The 23,532-nt window shown below is 41.1% G+C and overlaps 1 protein-coding gene across 16 annotated transcripts in view; it reads right to left on the reverse strand.

Moving 5' to 3' along the window:
• The window catches only part of SOX6 (SRY-box transcription factor 6), a 459,717-nt gene that overhangs the window by 224,317 nt on the left and 211,868 nt on the right, over positions 1–23,532 (reverse strand). For 15 of the 16 annotated variants that reach the window (XM_077930886.1, XM_077930879.1, XM_077930884.1 and 12 more), the window contains one exon: positions 12,230–12,440. In XM_077930886.1, the coding sequence (XP_077787012.1) occupies positions 12,230–12,440 (211 nt within the window). The remainder of the gene's footprint in view (positions 1–12,229; positions 12,441–23,532) is intronic. The other variant, XM_077930870.1, reaches the window with a different exon arrangement.

Raw genomic sequence — 23,532 nt, forward strand, 5'->3', positions numbered from 1 at the left:
GGGTTAAGAACTGTTCTTCAGGATGAGAACAGAAATTGTACAACGGCAGCACAGCAGCAGCGGGTGGCCGCATTAGCTAAAGTGGTACCTCAGGTTAAGAACAGTTTTGGGTTAAGAATGGACCTCCAGAACGAATTAAGTTCTTAACCCAAGGTACCACTGTACCAAGGACTCAGCTGTAAGCTAGACTTTCCTGGAGTAAAGGCAGGCTGCCCCAGCTAATAGTCAAGGCTAGTCTCTTTGGTTATTTTTTAGCAGTTAACATGACTACCTTCCACTCATTCCATCAGATTCTCAGTATATCTACATTCCTAGTACCATAGTATGCTTCTAAGCACTGCCTACTTTCTTTTCTGGGATGTGGGTGGTACTGTGGGTTAAACCACAGAGCCTAGGACTTGCCGATCAGAAGGTCGGCGGTTTGAATCCCCGTGATGGGGTGAGCTCCCATTGCTCGGTCCCAGCTCCTGCCAACCTAGCAGTTCAAAAGCACATCAAAGTGCAAGTAGATAAATAGGTACTGCTCCGGTGGGAAGGTAAACGGCTGCTCTGGTTCGCCAGAAGCGGCTTTGTCATGCTGGCCACATGACCCAGGAGCTATACGCCGGCTCCTTCGGCCAATAAAGCGAGATGAGCGCTTCAACCCCAGAGTCGGCCACAACTGGACCTAATGGTCATGGGTCCCTTTACCTTTTTACTTTCTTTTCTGCATCTTAAATAATTTGCAACATATAGCCTCCAAGCCCTCATGTGCACATTTCCACAGGTACCTGGAACTAAAATAAACCTCCTCCACATCTCATGCAAGATACATGCGTAGTTTTGCCACTCCCCACTACTGCTTCTCCATTCAGCCGTGCACTTGCACCAAAACAATCCCCTCTTGGGTTTTAGGGCAATATTGTGTTTTTGTGGCTCATAGGCGAGATGGTACATATTAAGCATGGAGGTAAAAAGACAAAAGACACCACTAATTAAGAAAAAGGCAAACCAGCAATATAATTTACCACAGTTATAACCATGGATCCAGCTAGGAAAAGGCACTCTGTAAATCTTATTAAAATGAGATGTATACTTATTTATATATTACCTTTCACTGAATTTGAATCCAGGAAAGTTTACACAATTAAAACAAGCTATATACTGAAAACAACCAGCAGATAAAAATAGAGCGGTTCAGAAGATTTTGAAATCTTGAGAAGGGACGTTTTCACTACAAAAGAAGTGAAATCTTGAGAAGGGACGTTTTCACTACAAAAGAAGTGAAAAGAAGTTAAAACAAAAAGCAAAAAAAAAACCCACAAAAAACCAGCATGCTAAAAGCTAAATGAACAGCAGGACATTGCTCCAGACCTGATTCCGATTTGAGATTTCCAGCATAGTTCATCCTTGCTACCTCCTCCCTGGGCCAAGCAGCACTGGGTTAACTGGCTGGCATTCAGGATTTTTTAAGCATCATAGGCCAAAGAGCCAAGTACCCAAAGTCTCACTGCTCTGAAGCTTCCACCTTGTGCCAGGCACAAAAGGAATGGCTTTAAGGATGATAACACCTCAAACACAAATACTCTCCTCATTCTTAGAAAAAACAAAACAAGGAAGTAAATATTTGTGCATACAGTTACCACCATGAATTGGGATTCTCTGGCTCAGAACAGACAAATCATGCTTGATCTAACTGTGAACAACAGAAGTGCTTCACAGACCCATGTATTTCTGTTCCTCTATCCTTCGCTAGTACACAGCAGTCAAACTGACCTCTCTTTCCGTTTTGAAGTTTACTATGGTTAACATTGGGGAACGCGGGTGGCGCTGTGGGTAAAACCTCAGTGCCTAGGACTTGCCGATCGTATGGTCGGCGGTTCAAATCCCCGCGGCGGGGTGAGCTCCCGTCTTTCGGTCCCAGCTCCTGCCCACCTAGCAGTTCGAAAGCACCCCTAAGTGCAAGTAGATAAATAGGTACCGCTTTATAGCGGGAAGGTAAACGGCGTTTCCGTGTGCTGCGCTGCTGCTGGCTCGCCAGAGCAGCTTCGTCACGCTGGCCACGTGACCTGGAAGTGTCTGCGGACAGCACTGGCTCCCGGCCTCTTAAGCGAGATGAGCGCACAACCCTAGAGTCGGTCACGACTGGCCCTTACGGGCAGGGGTACCTTTACCTTTATGATTAACCTTTATGATTAACATTACATCTGCACTGGTAGCTTCATCAACCATAGTCATTACTAAGCCACGTTTAACAACCTTGGCTAGAAACAAGTTTGCAACCTGCCATCTGGGTAAATTTCGACAATGTCACTGCAGATAAAAGTCCTGCTAGATAAGGCCAAAGGCCCATCTAGTTCAGTATCTTGTTCTCACAGTGGCCAACCATATGCCTATCAGAAGGTCACAAGCAGATCATGAACGTAACAGCACACTCCCCACTTGTGCTTCTCCAGTAACAGGTTTTCAGGGCATACTGTCTCTAATACTGGACGTGGTACACAGCCATCAGATCCAATAGTCATTGATAACTTTATTATCCATTAATCAGTCTAAGCTCCTTTTAAAGCCCCCCCAGTTGGTGCCCATTCTTACAATACATGGCAGTGGATATAAAAAGTCTATTGAGTTTTGTATGGCTTTTATTGTAATGCAATTTCCCAGTTCTCCCCTGCTTATCAATGTTAGCTCTAAAACTAAATAGCAGCAAGGATTTCCATATTAGAAAGAAGAGAGGAAAAGTAAAAAGCCCACAGACTACTCCAGATCTCTAAAACCATTGTTAGGAGGTTAAGCAGAGAATCTAGAATCTGGGGGTGTCTTTGTAAACAAATATTAACTTTCATTTTTTTATTTTTTGATAATTATGCACGGATAAAATATGAAATTTATTTAGGAGATGTGGCAGACTTGTGGCTGCATTGAGCTCCCACGCCCAACGTAGAAATCTACTACTAATAGATTAAAAACAAACATTTGTAAGAAGGCACAGCACAATGTTATTATTCAACTTGACAGTTTATACTATAGTATATAGTATGGTAAATATCAGTCACAGTCAAGTTCAAGACTGGTTTGTCTAGCAATGTTTAGACCATTCCTGCATTCATTATTATACCGTTATGACCAGTAGTGCATAGTAAGAATCACACTGCAGACATGAAAATCCTGGGATACCTAACTCCTTTCCTTTATGCAGATATCTGACATGTCCCTTTCCACTTACTTCACTACTTTGCTGTCACTGCATACACCTGTAAACTTAGCTTAATGCAGTGTAGCATGAATGATGTTCAAATAATGTACAACTCAACAGAGGTTGTGCTAGCAAACTACACACAAACACTTTGGTGCTGCTAATGCAGCAAAAGCAATACGGGAGGCAGCAGTTAAAAGTTACTGTCTCTGCAACCACAGCAGGCACTGTGATTCTCCAGGTTTGATTTCACCCTTGAGGCATACTCCACTGTCTCTCGAGACAAAAGGATGCCAAAAACAAAATATGGATATATGGGGACGGACACACACACACACACACACACACACACACACACACACACACTTATAGATTGAATCAACACTGTACTTATCTAGTTACCTAGGGAAAACAACAATTGCTACAAGGAGAACTGCTTGACAGCTTGACAATCAAGTTGTACTGCGCCACATGGGCAGGTGAGGATGGGTGTGCTTGTAACATTTTGTGGGCTGGTTCTAATCTACAAGTCCAGTGTTTTGTTTTTACAGTTTCAAATGTAATTCTGTGATTTGTTCTGATGGTTTTTTCTAGGTCTGGAATTTGAACAAAAGAAGATAAGATCTTGTTCTCATCAATCAGGTCCTTTGTGTACTCAGTTTAGCTCAGAAACTGCCATCAGATGTCTAAGGTCATATCTCTAGTATCCTGTAGGCTGAATTTCCCAGATCTGGTACCAGGGTTTGATCTGAAATGCTGGAGAAGACAATGGGTGGAATTCAACCAACTTTTACTCCTAATAGACCCACTGAAATTAATGGACCCAACTTAGTCATGTTCATTAAACAGGTATATTCTGAGGAAACCTTAGCTGAATATCTATTATTTAGCATTTATAATGTGGCATTCACTGTACTGCTTCATTGTTTGATATACTTGAAATAGCCACTTTCTGAATATTGAAAACATGAGTAATATGTACAAATGATCTCATCAATTTTATACGTATATAGCATTAAAATAAGTCACTGGAACATTGGAGTAGGGTTTCTTCCTTTCATTCATTTTGCTGAAGTTAATCTCAAAATAATGCTTAATCTAAATGGCTTCATACTCTTGACAGTGGGGAGGAAGATACTTCTCTGTGTTTCCTACTCTGCCTGCCAGCATTGCTTTCAGAATTGTCATCTGGCAGCTTCAGCCTAAAACAGAGCAAAGTAGCAGCTATTTTATTTACACACATTCTGTCCATCCTTCCATGCTTCCTTACCAACTGAGCAGGTCAGATCTTACATGCAGTCACACAGAGAGTGAATGTATCTCTATTTCATCTGACAGAAAAATAAAGGTGTCAAAATTATTATTTTGTAAGTAATGAGAAAGGTATCAAAAGCCACATAGCCTACTGAAAACAAGAACTATATTAGCATTTAAAATATGTAGCAACGCTGACCATTTTTACTGTCATTTCCTTAAAAAAAAAGCTGATCTAATTAGCTATATTTCCAAAGTGCATACATAGCATTTTTAGTATTATCATAACATTTTGCTTAGAGTTGACATTTTTATTCTGACAAGCACTGTCTGGAGAGCTCTCAATAAATAATACATTTACAATTTTCCGTAAATAAGCAGTGGACACAAATCGTTATCCTTACTTACAGCTGCCCCTCTCTAATAGTGCTTTTACAAGTAAGGTGACTATTCAGTCTAATGCAATCCTCCCAGTGCTCAAAAGACATTTTCATTCATTACCACGGTCACAAGCACTTAAAGCACTTTTAGGCGCTGTTGCAAAACAGCAGGAATGGCAGAGCAAATAAGACTAACTAAAACCAAAGTTCATCACCAAAGAAACCAGAGGTTATTCACCTAAACAAATTGAAGATTGACTTACGTAAGGTCAACATACATACAGCTAATCCACACACAGACAAGTTTCTTAAAACATTTTCTTTTTATTAAAAGCTAAAAGTCATAGGTGGGAGTACAAGATTAATTTGTAGATTCTAGACCCAACCACAGCATATACTTTAATATTCACTGGTAATGGATTGTCTCATCAAAATATTGTTTCCTATACTGTCAAAACTGATTGCAATGAGGTGTTCATTTTCTCTTTTGCCATCCCCATAAAATTGAAATAGTCTTCTATATTTTATTAACTCAGTATGGAACATAAATTTCTTTCATTGCAAACTCACCTCATGTAATATGTTGCACTAAGGATCAGAAAGTGGCACTTATGCAAGAGATCCCTTGAAGAGAGATGCAAAGCTAGGGCAGGAAATTGTTTTAAGTCTATCTATGACAATATAAGTCCTCACACTATGAGAGTTGTGGATCAGTTCTCCATGTGGTCCCTTCTATTAAAGCTTAGAATTCATTTTCAAAGCAGAAGTAAGGATAGCAGCAGAAAACAATATCAATCCCAGACCCAAATAAATGTGGGTTGGCATCACTTGCAATTGCTGTATAGCTTGAAAAATGCTTTGCAACGATTAAAGCTTATCTTAGCAATCTAGACAATAATGGATACCGAAAGGGAAATCACTGAGATATGAATACTAACCTCTCTAAGACAGAGGAATGGTGCTTTCGTTAATGGAAACTATGTGGGTGGGGATGTGGAGGAGATGGACAGGATGTAACTGTACAACTGGAATTAAACCTAGATGCTTCTCTTCAGAAAAGTTCAAGGGCATTTTTAGTGCTTGTCAGTGCTAGCCGGCTTTGTCTCATCCAAAAGATAAAATCTCCTGCAACAGGCTCGCACTTTGTATAAAGCTCTACAGTGCTTCCAAGTTCCTTGAGCAGTGTGTGTCATGTTAACAATCCACCAGCAGCAAAAATGAGTAAATGTGATGGCTAAGCACAGGAATTTAAAAACTTCCAAGCACTTTTTTCCACCTAGGCAACACTGAGTAAAATGTTACAACATTATAAAGACTAAACCAAACAGAAATATTCTAAAATAAACAAAGTTATGGAAATCTCTGCAAGCCTTCTTTGAAGTTCAGCCTGATATTAAGGGTAAAAGGGACCCCTGACCATTAGGTCCAGTCATGACCGACTCTGGGGTTGCGGCGCTCATCTCGCTTTATTGTCCGAGGGAGCCGGCGTACAGTTTCCGGGTCATGAGGCCAGCATGACTAAGCCACTTCTGGCGAACCAGAGCAGCACACGGAAACGCCGTTTTACCTTCCTGCCGTATTTATCTACTTGCACTTTGACATGCTTTCGAACTGCTAGGTTGGCAGGAGCAGGGACTGAGCAACGGGAGCTCACCCCGTTGTGGGGATTCGAACCGCCGACCTTCTGATCGGCAAGTCCTAGGATCTGTGGTTTAACCCACAGCGCCACCCGTGCCCCATGCTGATATTAGAAAAGGCCAATATCATACGGCAAACCTTCATTTGACCACACCAGCAGAATTACCACAATAGAGGAAATATCCCTACAGATGTATTTATATACTTAAACTAGTTTATCCTTTCAACTATGTGTATGCTATAGAAAAGATTTGCTGTTATATGTTTATTGTGTTATACTGAATGATGGCCTTCAACATGGAAACTAGAGTGAGAACCTGTTTATAAAAAGCTTTGGTGAAATATGGTATTGTACTCTTAATGCAGAATCAAGGGAGAAAGTGAACTATGAATGTGGGCCCTGAGTAATTGGGTTTTGGGATTTAGCATAAATGTGGAGCTGAGCTTCCAGTGTACCAAATGACTAACCAGCCTACCGTTCCACATTGAAAGCATTGTACTGAGACTTGGAAAAGAAATCTACCCTTCTGGCTACAGACAAGTCAGTTGCTAGCTATTACTTGTAAGGATTTGGGATGAATGATAAAATAATTAGTATGAACCTATACCTTAATTTACAATGCAAATAAGGCTTTTTCTTTTTTAAAAAAAAGTGAAAACAGCATCAGAAAGCATGCATAAAATATTATACTTAGGCCAATGGTTCCCAAACTTATTTTCCATGGATCACTTGAAAATTGCTGATGGCCTTGGACCAATTAATGGTTTTTCTTCCTGTTTTAAGCAATTGTAATACACTGTGCTAAATGCTGCATGATTTTTAATAGTATTTTTATTGTTTTTATTTCTTATATTTCAACTTGCATTTCATAGAATGCAAAAAATACATTATAAGAAATAAAAGAAACAACAAAAATACAATTAAAATTCAAAATTAATATTTAATATTCCTTTAAAAGGTGAAGTTATCTTATATGGGATTTTGAGGAGCCTGGTCCCATTGTTGCAGAAGCTACATGACTATGGGGTATTGAGGCATGGAGAAACTACCTGTCTCTGCAACAGTGGAGGTTGTATAATCTTTTGTCTCTTAAGCCGTATAGAGGCTTCTGTCCAATTCTGAAGCAGTGCCAGAGGTTCCTATGGGGCAAGTAATGAAGTTACCATCAGCAACTTAATACAGAGTCATGTTAAAGGTAAAGGTAAAGGTACCCCTGCCCGTATGGGCCAGTCTTGACAGACTCTAGGGTTGTGCGCCCATCTCACTTAAGAGGCCAAGGGCCAGCACTGTCCGGAGACACTTCCGGGTCACATGGCCAGCGTGACAAAGCTGCATCTGGCGAGCCAGCGCAGCACACGGAAACGCCGTTTACCTTCCCGCCAGTAAGCGGTCCCTATTTATCTACTTGCACCCGGGGGTGCTTTCGAACTGCTAGGTTGGCAGGCGCTGGGACCGAGCAGCGGGAGCGCACCCCGCCGCGGGGATTCGAACCCCGACCTTTCAATTGGCAAGCCCTAGGCGCTGAGGCTTTTACCCACAGCGCCACCCGCTGCCCCTAACAGAGTCATGTTACAAAGGGATAATTTAGAAAGCTTGCTCTCCATGAATTAATCACCAGAATGGGTTAACTGCCTTTTGCATGGCAATTGATAATCTCAGTACAGAGAAATCTACCTGCCAGGCAGCAACTCCAGTGAATAGTCCTTTCTATGGGTCAACTGTTATCAGAGCAGCAAATTATTCCTGGCCCAGTTGTAACAAGGCAACTTTTTCTGAGTACCTCAGTGCAGGGCCACAAATGTGTTGAGTTTGCAGACCTCACGGGTCTTTCAAAAGTAAAACCCCCAGGAAGACAAACAAGTAGTTCCTTCTGCTAAATATATGAACTATACCTTGATCAGAACATAAAGACCCTTAAAAGAATATTTTCCCATTGCTTTTGGCAAGTGGGGAAAAGGTCAAGCAAGGGGGCTCAAAAGGTATAAGGGAAAGGGAAAAAGACACAGATGAAAGCAATATGCAACACTGGATATCAGAGTTTACTACCAACATGTGGGTGGTGGTGTATCCCAAACCCAGATCAGATCTGGCACCTTATCAAGTATTTTGATAGAGTCTAGAATGCCTGTAGTTTGGCTACAATACCCATGCTGTTGAATGAAAACCAGTTTAGGCTTCAGGCAGCCAATAATGTCGATCAAATGACTTGGGTGGAAAAGAATGGAAGGCTATGCTTCAACAACTGGAGGCTTCCTATATATTATTCTAATGGTTTCCACTGGTTTGGTGACAGAGTTGGGCATGATACCGGCTGAAGTGCTATTATTAAGGACAGATTAAAACAGCTGTACATTATGCTGAAGTACTCAATGTTCCTTTTACAGACAGACGGTCCTGGATTACAAGCAGCACTTGACCATTTAAATCACTACAACAACCAGATTTAACCAGCTGGGCCATATTCTCTTAGGCAGGGCCTGTTGACCTCCTCAGTCACAGCTGCTCAAGTGAAATTTTGATTAGACAACTTATTTCCAGAAGCCAAAGGACTCTGATTAAATAGATTTACTTAGACATGTTAAAGTATTTAAATGTGCATTCATTGGTTCAGAACTGCCAGTTGTAGTAAGCAAGGCACCAGACCCTAAATACAGTAGGAATGATATAAGATAGCTAATGATGTAAAGATACATCTGTGTGAAGCACATTGCTACGCATAGAGGTTTTTCCACAGGATGACAGCCGATATATTTATTAAAGGTAAATGATGATCGGAAGGCTGTATTGATCTAGGGGTGGACAACTAGCTCACCAGTGAAAGCCACTTCAGAAATGTAAGACAGAAGGTCACAGCTAATTTGCATATGCTAGTTGCAATAATTGGCCGCATTTGCATACCGTTTTATGAATCTAGAAGATGGCAAGCTACAGCTTAAATTTCCAGCACTTATTTCACAATGTGCTACTCTGAAATTTATATCCCAAAATGTGGGGGAAATACGTCAGTTTAATTTTATTTGCAGGACCTGAATTCATGCACAACATTATTTGCAATAACAACAAAAGTTTTAAGAACTTAGTTATTTTAGTTCTTGAAGGAAACACAATACATTACTGAAACTAATGGCTTAAACTATTTTAATGGCACCAAAGGCATGTGACCTCACACAAGCACAACATGCAACGGGCGACCTCAATCTTTGGCACAACTTGGCACCTCTGGTCCTATTACAGCCCATAATTGCCTCCTGACACTAATCAAGCACCTACACCGCTTCACCTGGCTTAGATGACAAGAAACAGAGGCGGCTATCATCTGTATACTGATGGCACCTCACCTCAAATTGCCTGATGACAACTCCAAGAGCAGGCATGGGCAAACTCCGGCCCTCCAGATGTTTGAGACTACAACCTCCCATCATCCCTGACCACTAGTCCTGTTAGCTAGGGATGATGGGAATTGTAGTCCCAAACATCTGGAGGGCCGGAGTTTGCCTATGCCTGTCCAAGAGGCTTCATATACTTGTTGAACAGTAACCAAATGAGCAACCAAAACATGAGCAACCGAAACATGTCTTAATGACTTAATATTCAGTGTCTGAAATTCTGTAGTATTATATCATAGGGCTGACACTATCTGTTGTAAATTAATTTTTCATTGTACATTCTCAGTGCTTATTTCTAGCAACAGGCACTTAAGTTCCCTCATTTGCAAAAGCCAGCCAAGAATGTAAAATAACTCAACATAAATACAATGGTTTGAATCCAAACTTGCCCTTCCATGAATGGAAAGAGTCCTTCTGTCTGCAGAATGGGCTAAGATCCAGCAGAGACTCACTGCTAGAAAGAGGGAAGAGACAATTTCCACTGATTCACCAATCACATACGGGGGGGGGGGGGAGAGAGATGCCACCTCCCATGCCATCGTAGAGGGTTCACCAACCCTTCACAGTAGCTTTTCAAGAGGTAGAGGGGTCTGCAAAAGGAAGGAGCAAAAAAACACATTCCCTTTCCTCCAGCAGGAGCATCCTATGAATGTAGTTCTGCTCATTTTTTTTTTTAATGGGTGGGGGAGGGAATGAAATAAAGCTTACCCCTGAAACACAGGTCTTGCGGATCTTTGCATGCACACTGCTATACAACAGAGCATCCAAAACACTCTTGAAACAAGTATTAGCTGCCTTGCAATGTGATCAACAACATTAAAAAAAAAAAACTTCTGTGAAAAGTGAGCCAGAACAAAATTAAAATAGATTCCATCCAACTAGTCTAGCCATCCAACTGAAGCCAACAATTTATTTTGAGGTGGGGGGGGGGGAGAACTTCAAACCTCTAAGTCTGAAGACAGATGGCTGCGAAAAATCTGGGACATTGTATCACTGTAGTGATGCTTAAGACACCTATACAGAACATATTAACTTTGCATTTGTCATATAGAAACCAAGCCAAGAAATGGATGTAGAATCTGTCATGGAGCTACTTCTACATATAGTTTTTTCTTCATTTCTAAATGCAGTGTTAGAGCTTAACCCTGACGTTTTGGATTTTTCCCATTTTCCTTTCCCTGCCATGAAAATGCATGGGCCTGAGCCTACTATCTGAATTTTGATCCTCCCCTAATCTGGTGCCCTCCAGAAGCTTTGGACAACAATTGACATCAGCCCTACCCTGCATGGCGATGCTGGCTGGGGCTGATTGGAATTGTCGCTCAAAACATTTGGAGGGTACCCGATTGAAGAAGTCTGCACTAACATCTGGCACGGCTGGCATATCTCAAACTCTGTCACGCTAAACTAATCCCAAGGAAAATTCTAACAAATATATTTATATCTGAAATAGATTGCATGCAATAATTTCCAATTTAGCACAATTTTTTTTTGCTCCAGTGTAATATGTAAGCAGATGTAGTGGAGACCTAAATATCTGTTTACGCTTAAGTAGGGTACTGTTTCTTCTTCTTTCAAGGCCCCACAGTTGAACCACAAATTGTCCTTTGAAACATAGGGAAGTTTTCATGAAGGGCAGAAGCCACAGAATTAATTTCATCAAATAATTGCATATGCTTAAATCTTACTTGAACCAACGAGACAAAAGCATATAAAACTTTGCACTGGGATTGTGACATAAATATACAAAGGCTCTGTTGGAATCTATCTACCTAGCTACCAAACATTTCAAAAGTTCAGCCTCATTCAAGAACATTTTGAATTTATGGAAGCATAATTTAAGAGGCTCTTGGTGCCATTTTAAAAGCAGGTCTCATATACCAAAGAAACACATATCCCCAAATGGGAGATGGGGAATTGTCAGAGGCAATATCTTTCCCTCACTTGCATTTTTCCAAACCCTGTCAACTTTGGCCATGCATCAGAATTTCCTGAAAGTGCTAAACACAGAATGGCAAATAAATTGAGATCCACTTACTTACTAGATGAAACCTGGTATCATAAAAAGAAGGTATTGTACAAGTACCACCATACCATTTATACCATTTTACAGAATTCTCAAACAAAATCTAGTCTAATTAATTACGTTGTACAAAACAAATTTATAAATAAGTTCATGCATTATTTCACACTATGAGTGGTGTGTGTGGTGTGTGTGTGTGTGTGTGTGTGTTGACTCGGGGTGAATACAAACATTCCATATGAAATTTAGCAGTAGACCTTTAAACATGGGTGAACTAAAGTCTTGGGTGTAAATCCACCTTACCAATTATAACCTTAAGGGCTGAAATAAACTAAAAAGAAGGAAATCAAAATATGTTATGTCTGTACATACCCTCCTGTTCAGTTCTGGTCATTTCCTCGAGTTTCTTCTGCTTCAGTGTGTCCACCACATCGGCAAGGCTTCCTTTGCGGCGTTCTGGAGTTCCGAAATTAACACTGGTCATTAGCTCGCTGCGGTCACGACCTCCTTCTTCGGGCTTATGTGGTGAGGTAGAAGTATTTCGGAAGGAATATAAGGAACATAACTTATTACTTTCTGACTCCTGTAAAGAAACAAGACAATAATGCAAGAATAAATGAAGCCCCACGACCTCAGAAATATCTGTTATTACATAACAGCAACTGAACATTAAAAAAAACCTGACCTAAGCCAAAACAGTCTTTAGTTTTATTTTTGCTTTTGCTATTGACAAAAAAACCCAGACACCTCAATTTTTCAGTAAGGTGTTCTTTTTGTTGTTGTTGTTTTGTGCCTCCTCAAGATTTCTTACATACCTATTTATAAATCTAGGCTACTAGAAGAAAGTGTGCTATGACTCCAAAATCTATACGCGAAGACTCTGGGAAACGAGGTAACCCACACAAAACAGTTCAGGAAAGTTATTTATTTATTTTATTGAATTTGTATACCAACCTTCATCTGAATATCATAGGGCAACATGAAAATACAAAATGAGAACCCAAAATACATAATAAAAACAAACCAATAACAAACCAATAACCCCCCTAACATTTAAAGGACATAGAATGTTAATCAGCCAAAGGCCTGGTTATTGAGAAACATTTTTGCTTGGCACCTAAAGATATATAATGAAGGTGCCAGGTGAGCCTGCCAACAAAGATGTGATGTAACCTGACTGACCAACAAGAGGAAGCTCTCTGACTAACTGACAGGGACAGGCAGGACTCTGACGAGTGTGTGGCAGAGGAAAGTAGGCCAGAGAGGGCGCCAGTAATTTATGGGGTTTGGTAACACCTACAAGGCAAAAGCCAGGAGGGCGGGGGAGATAAAAGGTTGGGGCAGTCAGAGAGCAGAGGTAGGGGCACAGGATGGTTCAGAAGCACAGAAAAAGGCTGTTCAGGTGAGGGGCAAGTCAGTCGAATCCCCACCACCCCCTGCCCTGCAGGGGGTTCCTTCCTAGAACCAGGAAGGAGAAAGAAGAAGGAAGAGCAGCTATGACTTCTATACAGAAGATGTCTCAGGTTGTGTGCGAACACTCCTTCAGATGAGTGGAATACTTAAGGCCAGCTGCGGGCAATAGCAGCATGTGTGCGTGTGTATCAAGTGCACCTTAAAAGTTGTTGTGAGTGCATGTGTTTGTCAAGAAAGAATTAACCATCAGTCGGTTGCCTTCCTTGGCTTGGTGGGCTCAGGAAACTAACTGAGCTTTGGCTTAGGCAGAAACCCTTTAAATATTATAAACCCCTGCCCCCCCCCCTGCGGGCTGACTAGTGACAACCCCCAAGTACTCTTTGTGGCCATACAGGCTTGGGAAAGGGCATAAGGAACATATGCACAGCAATTTAAATATGATTTAGCTCAGTCAGGTCAGCAGTCTCAGAAACTGCACAGCTCCCTTGCTCCCAAGGCTTAGGGCTTTCCCTGAGCTTTGCCCTGTGAGCTACTTCAGTGACCATCTAGTTCTACCCAGAACCTTAAAAATCAGTGTTTGGGAGCTTTTACAATGGCACCTACTAAGCTGTGATTCATGTCCAGGACTCAAAGGACAGAAAAAAATTATGCAATTTCCTTAGTTGCTCCACGTAAAAGCAAGTCTGAAAACAGATACTCAAGAAAATTTGGTTATCTCTATGAAATACCCATTGTCTTTGATTTCCATGTAAAATGGTAGGTTCTTAAAAATCATGGTCTGCAAGAATTTCCCCAGCAGCAAAGAATTAAGGGGCTTCTAGTTAATACTAGTTAATGGTATTGAAGAATTTCAATCTTTGTTTTGATATTTGCTCATAGCCAAACTATACAGCCTTAATCACTGTTCACATTTTTCAATTACTTCTTGTTCATGGCTGGGGGAGGGGAGAAATCCTTCCTTTCTATTAAATCTTCAGTGATTTTCGCAATTTAATAGCAACAAAAAGGGCTCCTAACATTTAAGTAATGTACTATTTAGGGTATTCCAGAATCTGAAAGCTTGATAGAAATAAATATTATCAAATTAAAACCTGATCAGGTATAGCCTTTCTTTCTTTTATTGAGGTGAATTCTAAAAATCAATTAATTCCAAAATATGCTACCTTCCTGAATTTCCTCCCAAACTGCATTTGCAATAATAAACTTTTCCAGTAGTAAGACAGCCATTTGTGTTATCTGTGCATGAAACATCTTTGTTGTGAACACTGTTGACCAATTAACATACATAGTGGAAGTGTGAGGACTAGGCAACCTAATAAAAATAAGTTTTTTGGGCTTGTATATGTACCTCATGGGATGTCAGCTGCAACATGCCAGAGGCATACCTAAGCTCCCTTGTGCCCTTGGCAAGAAGCAATCTTTCCTCTGTTGATGGAGTCACTGAGAACACTTGAGATTGTAAATGCAAAATATAAAAGTTGTGACCCAACTTTTGATGGGATATGGATTTTGGGTACACTTCTGTGATACCAATATTGTGTGAGCGTTTTAATAGTTGATCATGCTTGACAAGCATGCCTTCAAGACCTGGCATTCATCAATGAACAAAGCTTTTTCATCCTTATGAATTCAAACAATGCCATCTACCCATTTGGATGCTAAATATGTTAAAAACCCAATAAACCCACCGCAAAGTGTGAGTGGGCAAGGGTTGGTTGAAAATACCATTCACAATGACACTGTATTGGTATTGTGTGTTGTAGACAACACTTAGGAACAGATTATGACCAGGATTTTCCTTGTGTTTGTTCGCATACAAATGGGGGAATCCTTGTTTTGAAAAGACCTTTGTTGTATGTTCCAAGAGCATGTGTGTTACAAGAAAATTATTGTTGCTGTGATTGCCTCTAAGATTAGAAACAAATGTGTCCAGTTGATAGCAGTTTCCGGTCTTGCCGACCATCTGATATAATACAGTATTGTTAAAATAACTCCAAACTGTATATCCTGTGCTGTGTTAAATGTCCTAAGAGTTGCCACTATCTCAGCAGCCCTTCACATTTTGTGAGTATTAAGTTTCTTATGTTGTTCGACTGTTATATTGTTTCTTTGGGTTATCTCTTTGTGACAACCTTTCATTATAAGCAAATAAAATGAACGGAATCTTCCAACATGCTAATTCAGGACTGGTCATCATTTGTTTTGGAAAAGGCCTTTTAGTGCCTTGAAACAGATAGAGATAGGAAACATAGAAAGCTGCCCTATACCAAATTGGAACATTGATCCATCTTGTTCTGTACTGCCACTCTACAGCGTGGGGAAGGGGACTCAGGCCCAGGGGCCAATTTTAGCCTTTCAAGCCTCTATGTCAGGCCACACTCCCTATCCTCAGGCTACACCCCTCACTGGCCTTGTTTCAGACTCTCCCTGAGTACTTCTCCCTGGCCAAAATGTGCCATTGAACTCAGATAATGACTCCTGCTTGCCTGGACAGATGATAAAAAAGGGTGTATGAGTGTGCAAAAAGTAGCCTACTACACAAAGGTAAATTTTTAATTCACCGCTTCACCCACTTATGTCACACATCCCATAAATGTGCCCCCCCCAAGGTTCCCAGAGGGGAATGCAGCCCTTGGGTTGCAAAAGGTTCCCCAGCCCTGACTTGCAGCAGCTTTCCAGGGTTTCAGGAAACCCTGGAGCTTTTGGAATGCAATGTACGTGCTGTGCCATTGAGCGGCAGCCATTCCCTATCAGGTCACATGATCCTGCTGCAGGTTTAGCATTCAACACCAGTGATGTCTTAATCTTATAGAATAAATAGCTCCACAATTCATTTTCACTCCTTTCCCCACCAAAAACAAAAGCTCATTTGCAAATGTACATTACAGAAAGCTAGTCAAGTTATAATGGCATCCTTTCAAAATGAAAATACAATCATTTCCATTTTTGGATGAGAATATCATCAAGTGAATATGCCATGGACATAAGCCATAGGTCAAATTAAAAGTCTCTAAGTTAAGTGTGCTGGCAAAGGTTAGCTGCCGGCAACATTGTGAGGCATGCATTCTCACTGTAAACACGTAGAGATTAAGGAGTGGCTGTGTCAAATAGCAGAATAAACAACAAACAATGGGCAACTGTGGTTACTAAGGGCCACTGACCTCGGAGATGATGTTGATGAGAAACCATCATTCATTGGTGCATTATATGCATAGCATGGCTTTGTTGCCATCACCTACAAAGGAGGCAGCACTTGTAAAACTGCTGGAAATGCATTCTATTTACCAATATAGTCATTTAAAATTAATCTTTGCATCACTGAGAATGCACTAACCCAGTCAACCATACAACATGGTTCAACACAGTCATGCAAAATCTCCACAACTATCTCTCTGCTTTTAATAATCTTGTTTTTAGAAACTCCTACCTTTATAGGGAAAGACACTCACTGAAGTGAATGGGACAGAAGCAATTGGCTGTCTTTTATTTCAATGGAACTGAAGAGTGCTTCAGTTCATCTATACAAGCAAAGCACAATGTATGCTAATGCTTTGGTGCAGTGCTCAAAGAAACAAAAAGTAAGGTTTGGCTGAAGAAGACATGTGCCCATTTACAGTATTAGCAAAAGAACCATACTTTAACATGTAACACTTAGTTTTTCCCATAGCCAAACCAATCACAAATTTGTGAACTCCCTCCTTCCACACTCCAATTCACCTTTTCTAGTTTATGCAAACAAGAGTTTTCTAATACATTTGCAACAGGAAACTGTGGTTTGCAAGCTTTGCCCTCAAAACCCAGGCTTTAAAGCAGTGGTTCTCAAAGGGTGTAGTACACCACACTGCTGTGGCAGGCGAGGGTGGCAAGTGCAGTGAGAAGATTCAAGGGCAATCAAAGAAATGTTTAAACATTTATGTAGTATAATAGTTCTTTCTTTTTGTTTCCAAAGTATTTTTTATCAATAAAAAAATTGGTGTGGCATGCATGAGCGTAGCCAAGGGGGCAGGGGGGCAGCTATCCCCCTAAATCAATAAAAATCAATACAATCTGAGGTTATGCCCCCCTAACATAAGCCTGCCCCCCCCTACAAAAATCCTGGCTACACCCATGTTGGCGTGAGCAAATTTTTATTCTGAGTGGCCCAGAGAAAAGGTTTGAGAACCATTGATTTAAAGTGTAAGTTTCAATCTGGTCTGAAGGTCAACTACAATTTTCTGGTTCTTATGTGGATAGAAACTTTATTTTCCCAACTAAAGAAGTAAAGGAATTTGGAGTGCATAAATCCAAAACCAAACCATGACCATCCTGTGTTAACCAGTTCTCTGTATTGAAAAGCCAGATGATTTATTTTCTATAAACTATGCTTCAGGGACACCACTGAAGAAAGGTTGTCATTTCTGTATGATAAACCCAAATCACACTGAAATTAATGGACTTAACTTGGTCAATGTCAATAATAATAATAATAATAATAATAATAATAATAATAATAATAATTATAATTTATTATTTATACCCCACCCATCTGGCTGCATTTCCCCAGCCACTCTGGGCGGCTCCCAATCGAGTGTTAAAAACAATACAGCATTAAATATTATAAACTTCCCTAATCAGGGCTGCCTTCAGATGTCTTTTAAAGATAAGATAGCTGCTTATTTCCTTCACATCTGAAGAGAGGGTGTTCCACAGTTTCCGGGTCACCTTCAAAGGTAGCCCCAAGTAGAGTGCATTGCAGTAGTCCAAGCGGGAGATAACCAGAGCATGCACCACTCTGGCAAGACAGTCCGCAGGCAGATAGGGTCTCAGCCTACGTACCAGGTGGAGCTTGTAGACAGCCGCCCTGGACACAGAATTAACCTGCCCCTCCATGGACAGCTGAGTCCAAAATGACTCCCAGGCTGCGCATCTGGTCTTTCAGGGGCACAGTTACCCCATTCAGGACCAGGGAGTCCCCCACACCCTGTGCAGGCCTGCTCTGAGTAAAAGGAATTTCCATCTATTCATATAGGTAAAGGTAAAGGGACCCCTGACCATTAGTTCCAGTCATGACCGACTCTAGGTCATGCTTCCAGGTCATGTGGCCAGCATGACAAAGCCGCTTATGGCGAACCAGAGCAGTGTACGGAAACGCCGTTTAGCTACCTGCCGGAGCGATACCTATTTATCTACTTACACTTTGACGTGCTTTCGAACTGCTAGGTTGGCAGGTGCAGGGACCGAACAACGGGAGCTCACCCCGTCGTGGGGATTCGAACCACCAACCTTCTGATTGGCAAGTTCTAGGCTCTGTGGTTTACCCCACATTGCCACTCACGTCCCTCTATTCATATAGATCATGGCAAAAATAATGATTAATCTTAGTGCCCTCTTCCTTTGTGGAAAACAACAATGTCCAGTTCTTTGCATTGGATCCATTATCAAAACAACCTCATCCTAAATTGATTCTGAAGGAAATTGGTCCTTTAAACACTGGAAAGACAACCTTCACTTCAGATAAATACTGCCCCTTTAAAAATACCAGGCACCAAGTGGGTTTTCTTTCTGATCTTTATTTGCCTCTCAAATCAGCAACAGAAGGCATGTAGTTGAGAAGAGAACTGAAAGGTATTCAAGGGATTAAGCAAGCAAATGGAAGGACTATTAGTTTATCTAATAATAGCGGAAGTATATTATCAAAATCTAAATTAGAAGCAAACACATTTTTCCTGCAGGAGAACCAACCAGCTCCCAAGAATTTGGAAGGACGTTGTCTGAAACATCTAAAAATGAAAACAGCACCAAAAATTAAAAAACATGCACGTAAGGATATTTTAAATTCACAATTTGACAGAAGAAGAGAGATGATAATGAGGCAACTGGACACTCTTTCTGCGTACTAACAACAACTAGATCTGAGCTGACAGAAAATTGCAGGTGCAAACTGGACAGGTGGGAAATAGAGGTGCAAGGAAGGACTTTCCTTGACATTTCCTTGGAAATCTGACCCACCTATTAGATTAGCTACTTGAAAGGCAAATCACTTCAGCAATAATTGTGTTACATGCCTGCCACAAATGTCTGAAGGATTCCCAGATATTTGATCAACAAAGTCTAAGGTTATTTTCCTTTATTTTCTCTCAGTGTCCTCATACATTTTATTTCAAGACAGAGAGAAAGTAACCTTGCTGTTGGTGGAGGTTTGGTGTTTCCCATATGCAGACAGGCAATGTCCCCATACAGACAGTGACGAGAGGAGGAAGGACTGCTGGAAGGGGCACAAAGGAAATAAACACCATGGTGCACCTGCAGCAGCACAATTGGACACCTTCATTTGCCCCAGCTGGAAGAAAACATGTCTCTCCCATATAGGTCTCTACAGCCACAGCAGGCACTGTCACCTTCCAGCAGTTTGACTTCACCCTCAAAGGCACACTCCTCCATTGTCTCCCAAGACACAGATGCCAACAACAATGTGGTTTTCCAACAAAATATCAATGGAACACACTTTCTGCATGAAACAACCATCTATGCTTTGCCAATTGGTCCCCTTAGCATATGATCCCCATATGGACATGCAGCTAATTCCAGGTTCAAAGACTGAGTGTGGCTATTCCCTCCGTAAAAATCCACTTTACCAGACCTTTAGCGAGTTTCACTGAGAGCATCCACAGTCATGGTTCAAATGAAACCAGGTACAGTCCAACTCATGTTAAGAATGCCAGTTAAACCAGTGGCTGTTATACACACACACACACACACCCCTCTCTCTCTTTCTCTCTCTCGATATATATATATGTTTGTGTGTTTCATTCTAATCACAGTTGGATGTACATCACTCCCTTCAATATTATGGGGCCAGTCCTGTGAAACTCACCCCCCCTCACACACACAGATGATATCAGACAGGCTCCTCCCTATTGAACTTCTCCAGACCAGTGAAAACCTTTTAATTTCAGCAAGTTGTCCAGTTAGTTTCAACTGATAGTTGCATTAACCTTGCTGTATACCACTGAAGCATTATGGTGTTAAGTGGTATATAAATTGCTAAAAGAACAACCTAAGTGCAGCACCGGTGGCATATCAAATCCAAAATTCTGTTCTCACAGTAGCCAACTTGGTGCTCCTGGGAAACCCACAAAGAGGGCATGAATGCAACAGCACTTTCTCACTCATTATTCCCAGCAACGCATTTTCAGAGACATACTGCCTCCGCTAATGAATGTACATGGTGCTGAAACAAGGTAGAAAGATCCAAAATAAACTGGTGCCTAAGGCTGGTCCTGCAGCCTGATCCCAATGTAAACCAGTATCTCCAAATCATATAGCATCACTTTATTTCACATGCTTTATAGTTCATGGAAATAAAATATACTTCATCGCAACCTTGTGGATCCTAGAGCTAATTTATAGCCACTGAAACAGGTTCTGGTTCTATGAGCCCCCAGTGATCCTAGTCTCAGTTAAGCACTAACTAAATATACACTTTATGAAGGGATCACCACAGCGAGCTGGTTGTCCTTACTACCTTAAGAGCAGAATCAGATAAAAAGCATACTCCTATCCTGTCATGATCTCCTGTTCATTGGAAGAATCTCTTAAATTATAACTTTGTGCATGCCTCAATCTTATCTGAGTAAGCCAAATCCAGAAAAATACCTTTCAACGGGCTGTAGACTGTTGGAAAACTATTGTCTGCTTCAACATATTAAGAGCAGAAAATAGGAGGGGCGGGGGATCAGTAAAAACAACAAAATGAAAAACAAACTAGTCTAAAATGGTAACTTGTACTTTAATTTTCAAACATAAACTGGAAGTTGTTAATGCTTTCCTGTTCAGTAGCCAACAAGAACACTTGCAAACACAAGGCAACTGCTATTTCTATAGGAGTTCAAAGAAAGCATTTGCATGTGTGGGCAGCAAAGCAGAAAATAAATATTACTAACATGAATGAGTTGCTTGAGTCCTCATTTCTATGCAGTTGAGGGGCCTCAGTTATGAAGAGATATTTATCAATCCTTGCATTTAATATGACACAAGCATCTAAACACCCAAGAAACATTGGATCTTCAGAATGGTTTTTATTCCAAAATATGGCAGCAGGCTAGCAATTGGGTCTCAATGGAGTTAACATATAATGAAAGCAAATATTTAGACACACAAACACCCAAAAAATGTTATATAGTCATCACGTTAATATAAAGTTTTCAAGTTATCCTGGTTCCACAAAAAATATAAATGACTGTTTCAGTGTGTATTTCCACTTTTATTTCTTTTTAAAAGCTTTCCTATAAAGCTGAATCTCTAAGTCAAGTATGTTTTACAAACAGAGAAGGAATAACCAGGACAAAGTTTTGTGTTGCACAGCATTCATGTGTAACAGTCCAATGGCCATTTGGTAGGACTGCTGAACCCTTCCCCTGTCGGTAACTTGTCCCATGAAACAACCCCCTCCACCCAGCAGCTCTCTTCCATAAGATCCTGGGCACACATTTCCATGGAATGTTACATAGCCAAGTAAATATTGCTGAAGTACTGAGAGAGTTAATCACTCAAATATTTGAAGCCCATGTATCAAAATGACCAGAACACCCAAGGACTTTGCGTAAATAATTTCAAAAGGTGGAGTCCTATTGGTGTCCTTGCACTCTTGGAAGGGCTTTTAATCCAGCAAAGGCACTTCTAATGGAAGAGGATGGGAGGGCATTTTTGTCCATTCCCCCACCCCCTAAGCCCCAATACCCTGTGAATCTTCAGAGAGTTGGGGATCCCTCCAGGAATAGGATGGAAGGTAGTATACAGGACGTGCAAGCAAGGACTAACCAAATTTATCTCCTCTCTACCTTATCTGGATCAAAACCCTATCTGTGAGTGCAAAGGCAGCATTTAGAGTCCACCAAACAAGCCACCAGGAACTTCCTTCCAAAAGAAAACATTCTACCCATGCACTGGCGGAGGAAGAGGGTGAGGTGGGTGCGGTCCCCCCCAGGTGTCATCACTGAGGAGGAGTGACATCGTCGCCCCGCCCCCCTGGGACGCTCACCCTGCTCCCACGGGCGGCTAGCCCCGCCCCCGGGGGCACAGCATGTGCGCCACTCCAGGTGACGGAGCAGCTAGCTCCGCCTCTGTACCCATGGAAAGGAATATTTTTTAAATATACATATATTGTCCACACATAGAGCAAGAGAACAAAATTAAGGCTTTTTAACTTAAGAGTAAAATGAGCAGCCTTCCTCACACACCAAAACTACACATTGTAAATGCCACTAGCATTCCATTGTAAAAGCCACAATAAAAATGGATTATTTTAGCCACTTCCATACATACAAATCCTTCCCTGCACACATTTAACATGCTCTCCTATGCATGCATTGCAGCACCTGCAGAGGAATGTTGGAAGAAAGCAATATAGCTCTTGTGTTTCTGTATGGTAAACACTGCTGAACCATGTGTAAGAGTCACATAAAAAGAGGACATTTATGAGACATAAAGGTATCTCATAAAACTGTTATGAATTAGGAGATCCCTGGCCAAATCCCAGAAAAGATAATCCTTATAAACATGCGGGAATGTTGTAACTTGCGTGTGAATGTCAGTGAAACAGCATGTTAGTTGATTCATGTCTCACTTTCAGGGCAGTGAAAGTCCTTGCTATTGGATTTTTCGTAACCTCAAAAACTGAAACGAATGTCCATGGTTTCTTTTCCTGCCTCGCTGAAAACATTTTACATACACAGCTTCATTATGCTGAACAAAGATACAAAACCCATCCCCCCCCTCAAGCTGTCAAAGTACAAAAGAAATGCAAAAAGTCTTGCACAGATGTAGCAAAGTACTGGATTTTATCTTCTGGCAGGTGCTCAATATGCAGCCCACATAATCACATGTTAATGACTGGAGTGTGTTAATCAGCATGCATACCTGATTCCTTCTCATCCAAAGGGGGAAAGAAACTGAACAATTTAGAGCATGTAAATGCTGCTACTTTCAAAACACACATTGTAAATATACAGCAATGGAAAGGGGGGGTGGAAAGAGCTTCGAAATACAGAGGTTCAGAACCACTGAAAAGGACACACAGTCCATCAGCTCAGTACATCCGGACAAAAGCTGAAGTTTCATTCCCTGTAATTAATTTCTAAAGAGGCATACATTCCAACCCTTTCTAGATGCAACATCCTCACACTGGAAGCATTTCTGTCTAACACCTGATTTCTGGTGGTGATGCAAACTGTAGTTGTTTGCAGTTGTTTCATGCAGTGAATAACTTCCTAGTCCCACTGAGT

This window comes from Podarcis muralis, chromosome 1, assembly GCF_964188315.1.
Source record: "Podarcis muralis chromosome 1, rPodMur119.hap1.1, whole genome shotgun sequence".
NCBI classification, from domain to species: domain Eukaryota; kingdom Metazoa; phylum Chordata; class Lepidosauria; order Squamata; family Lacertidae; genus Podarcis; species Podarcis muralis.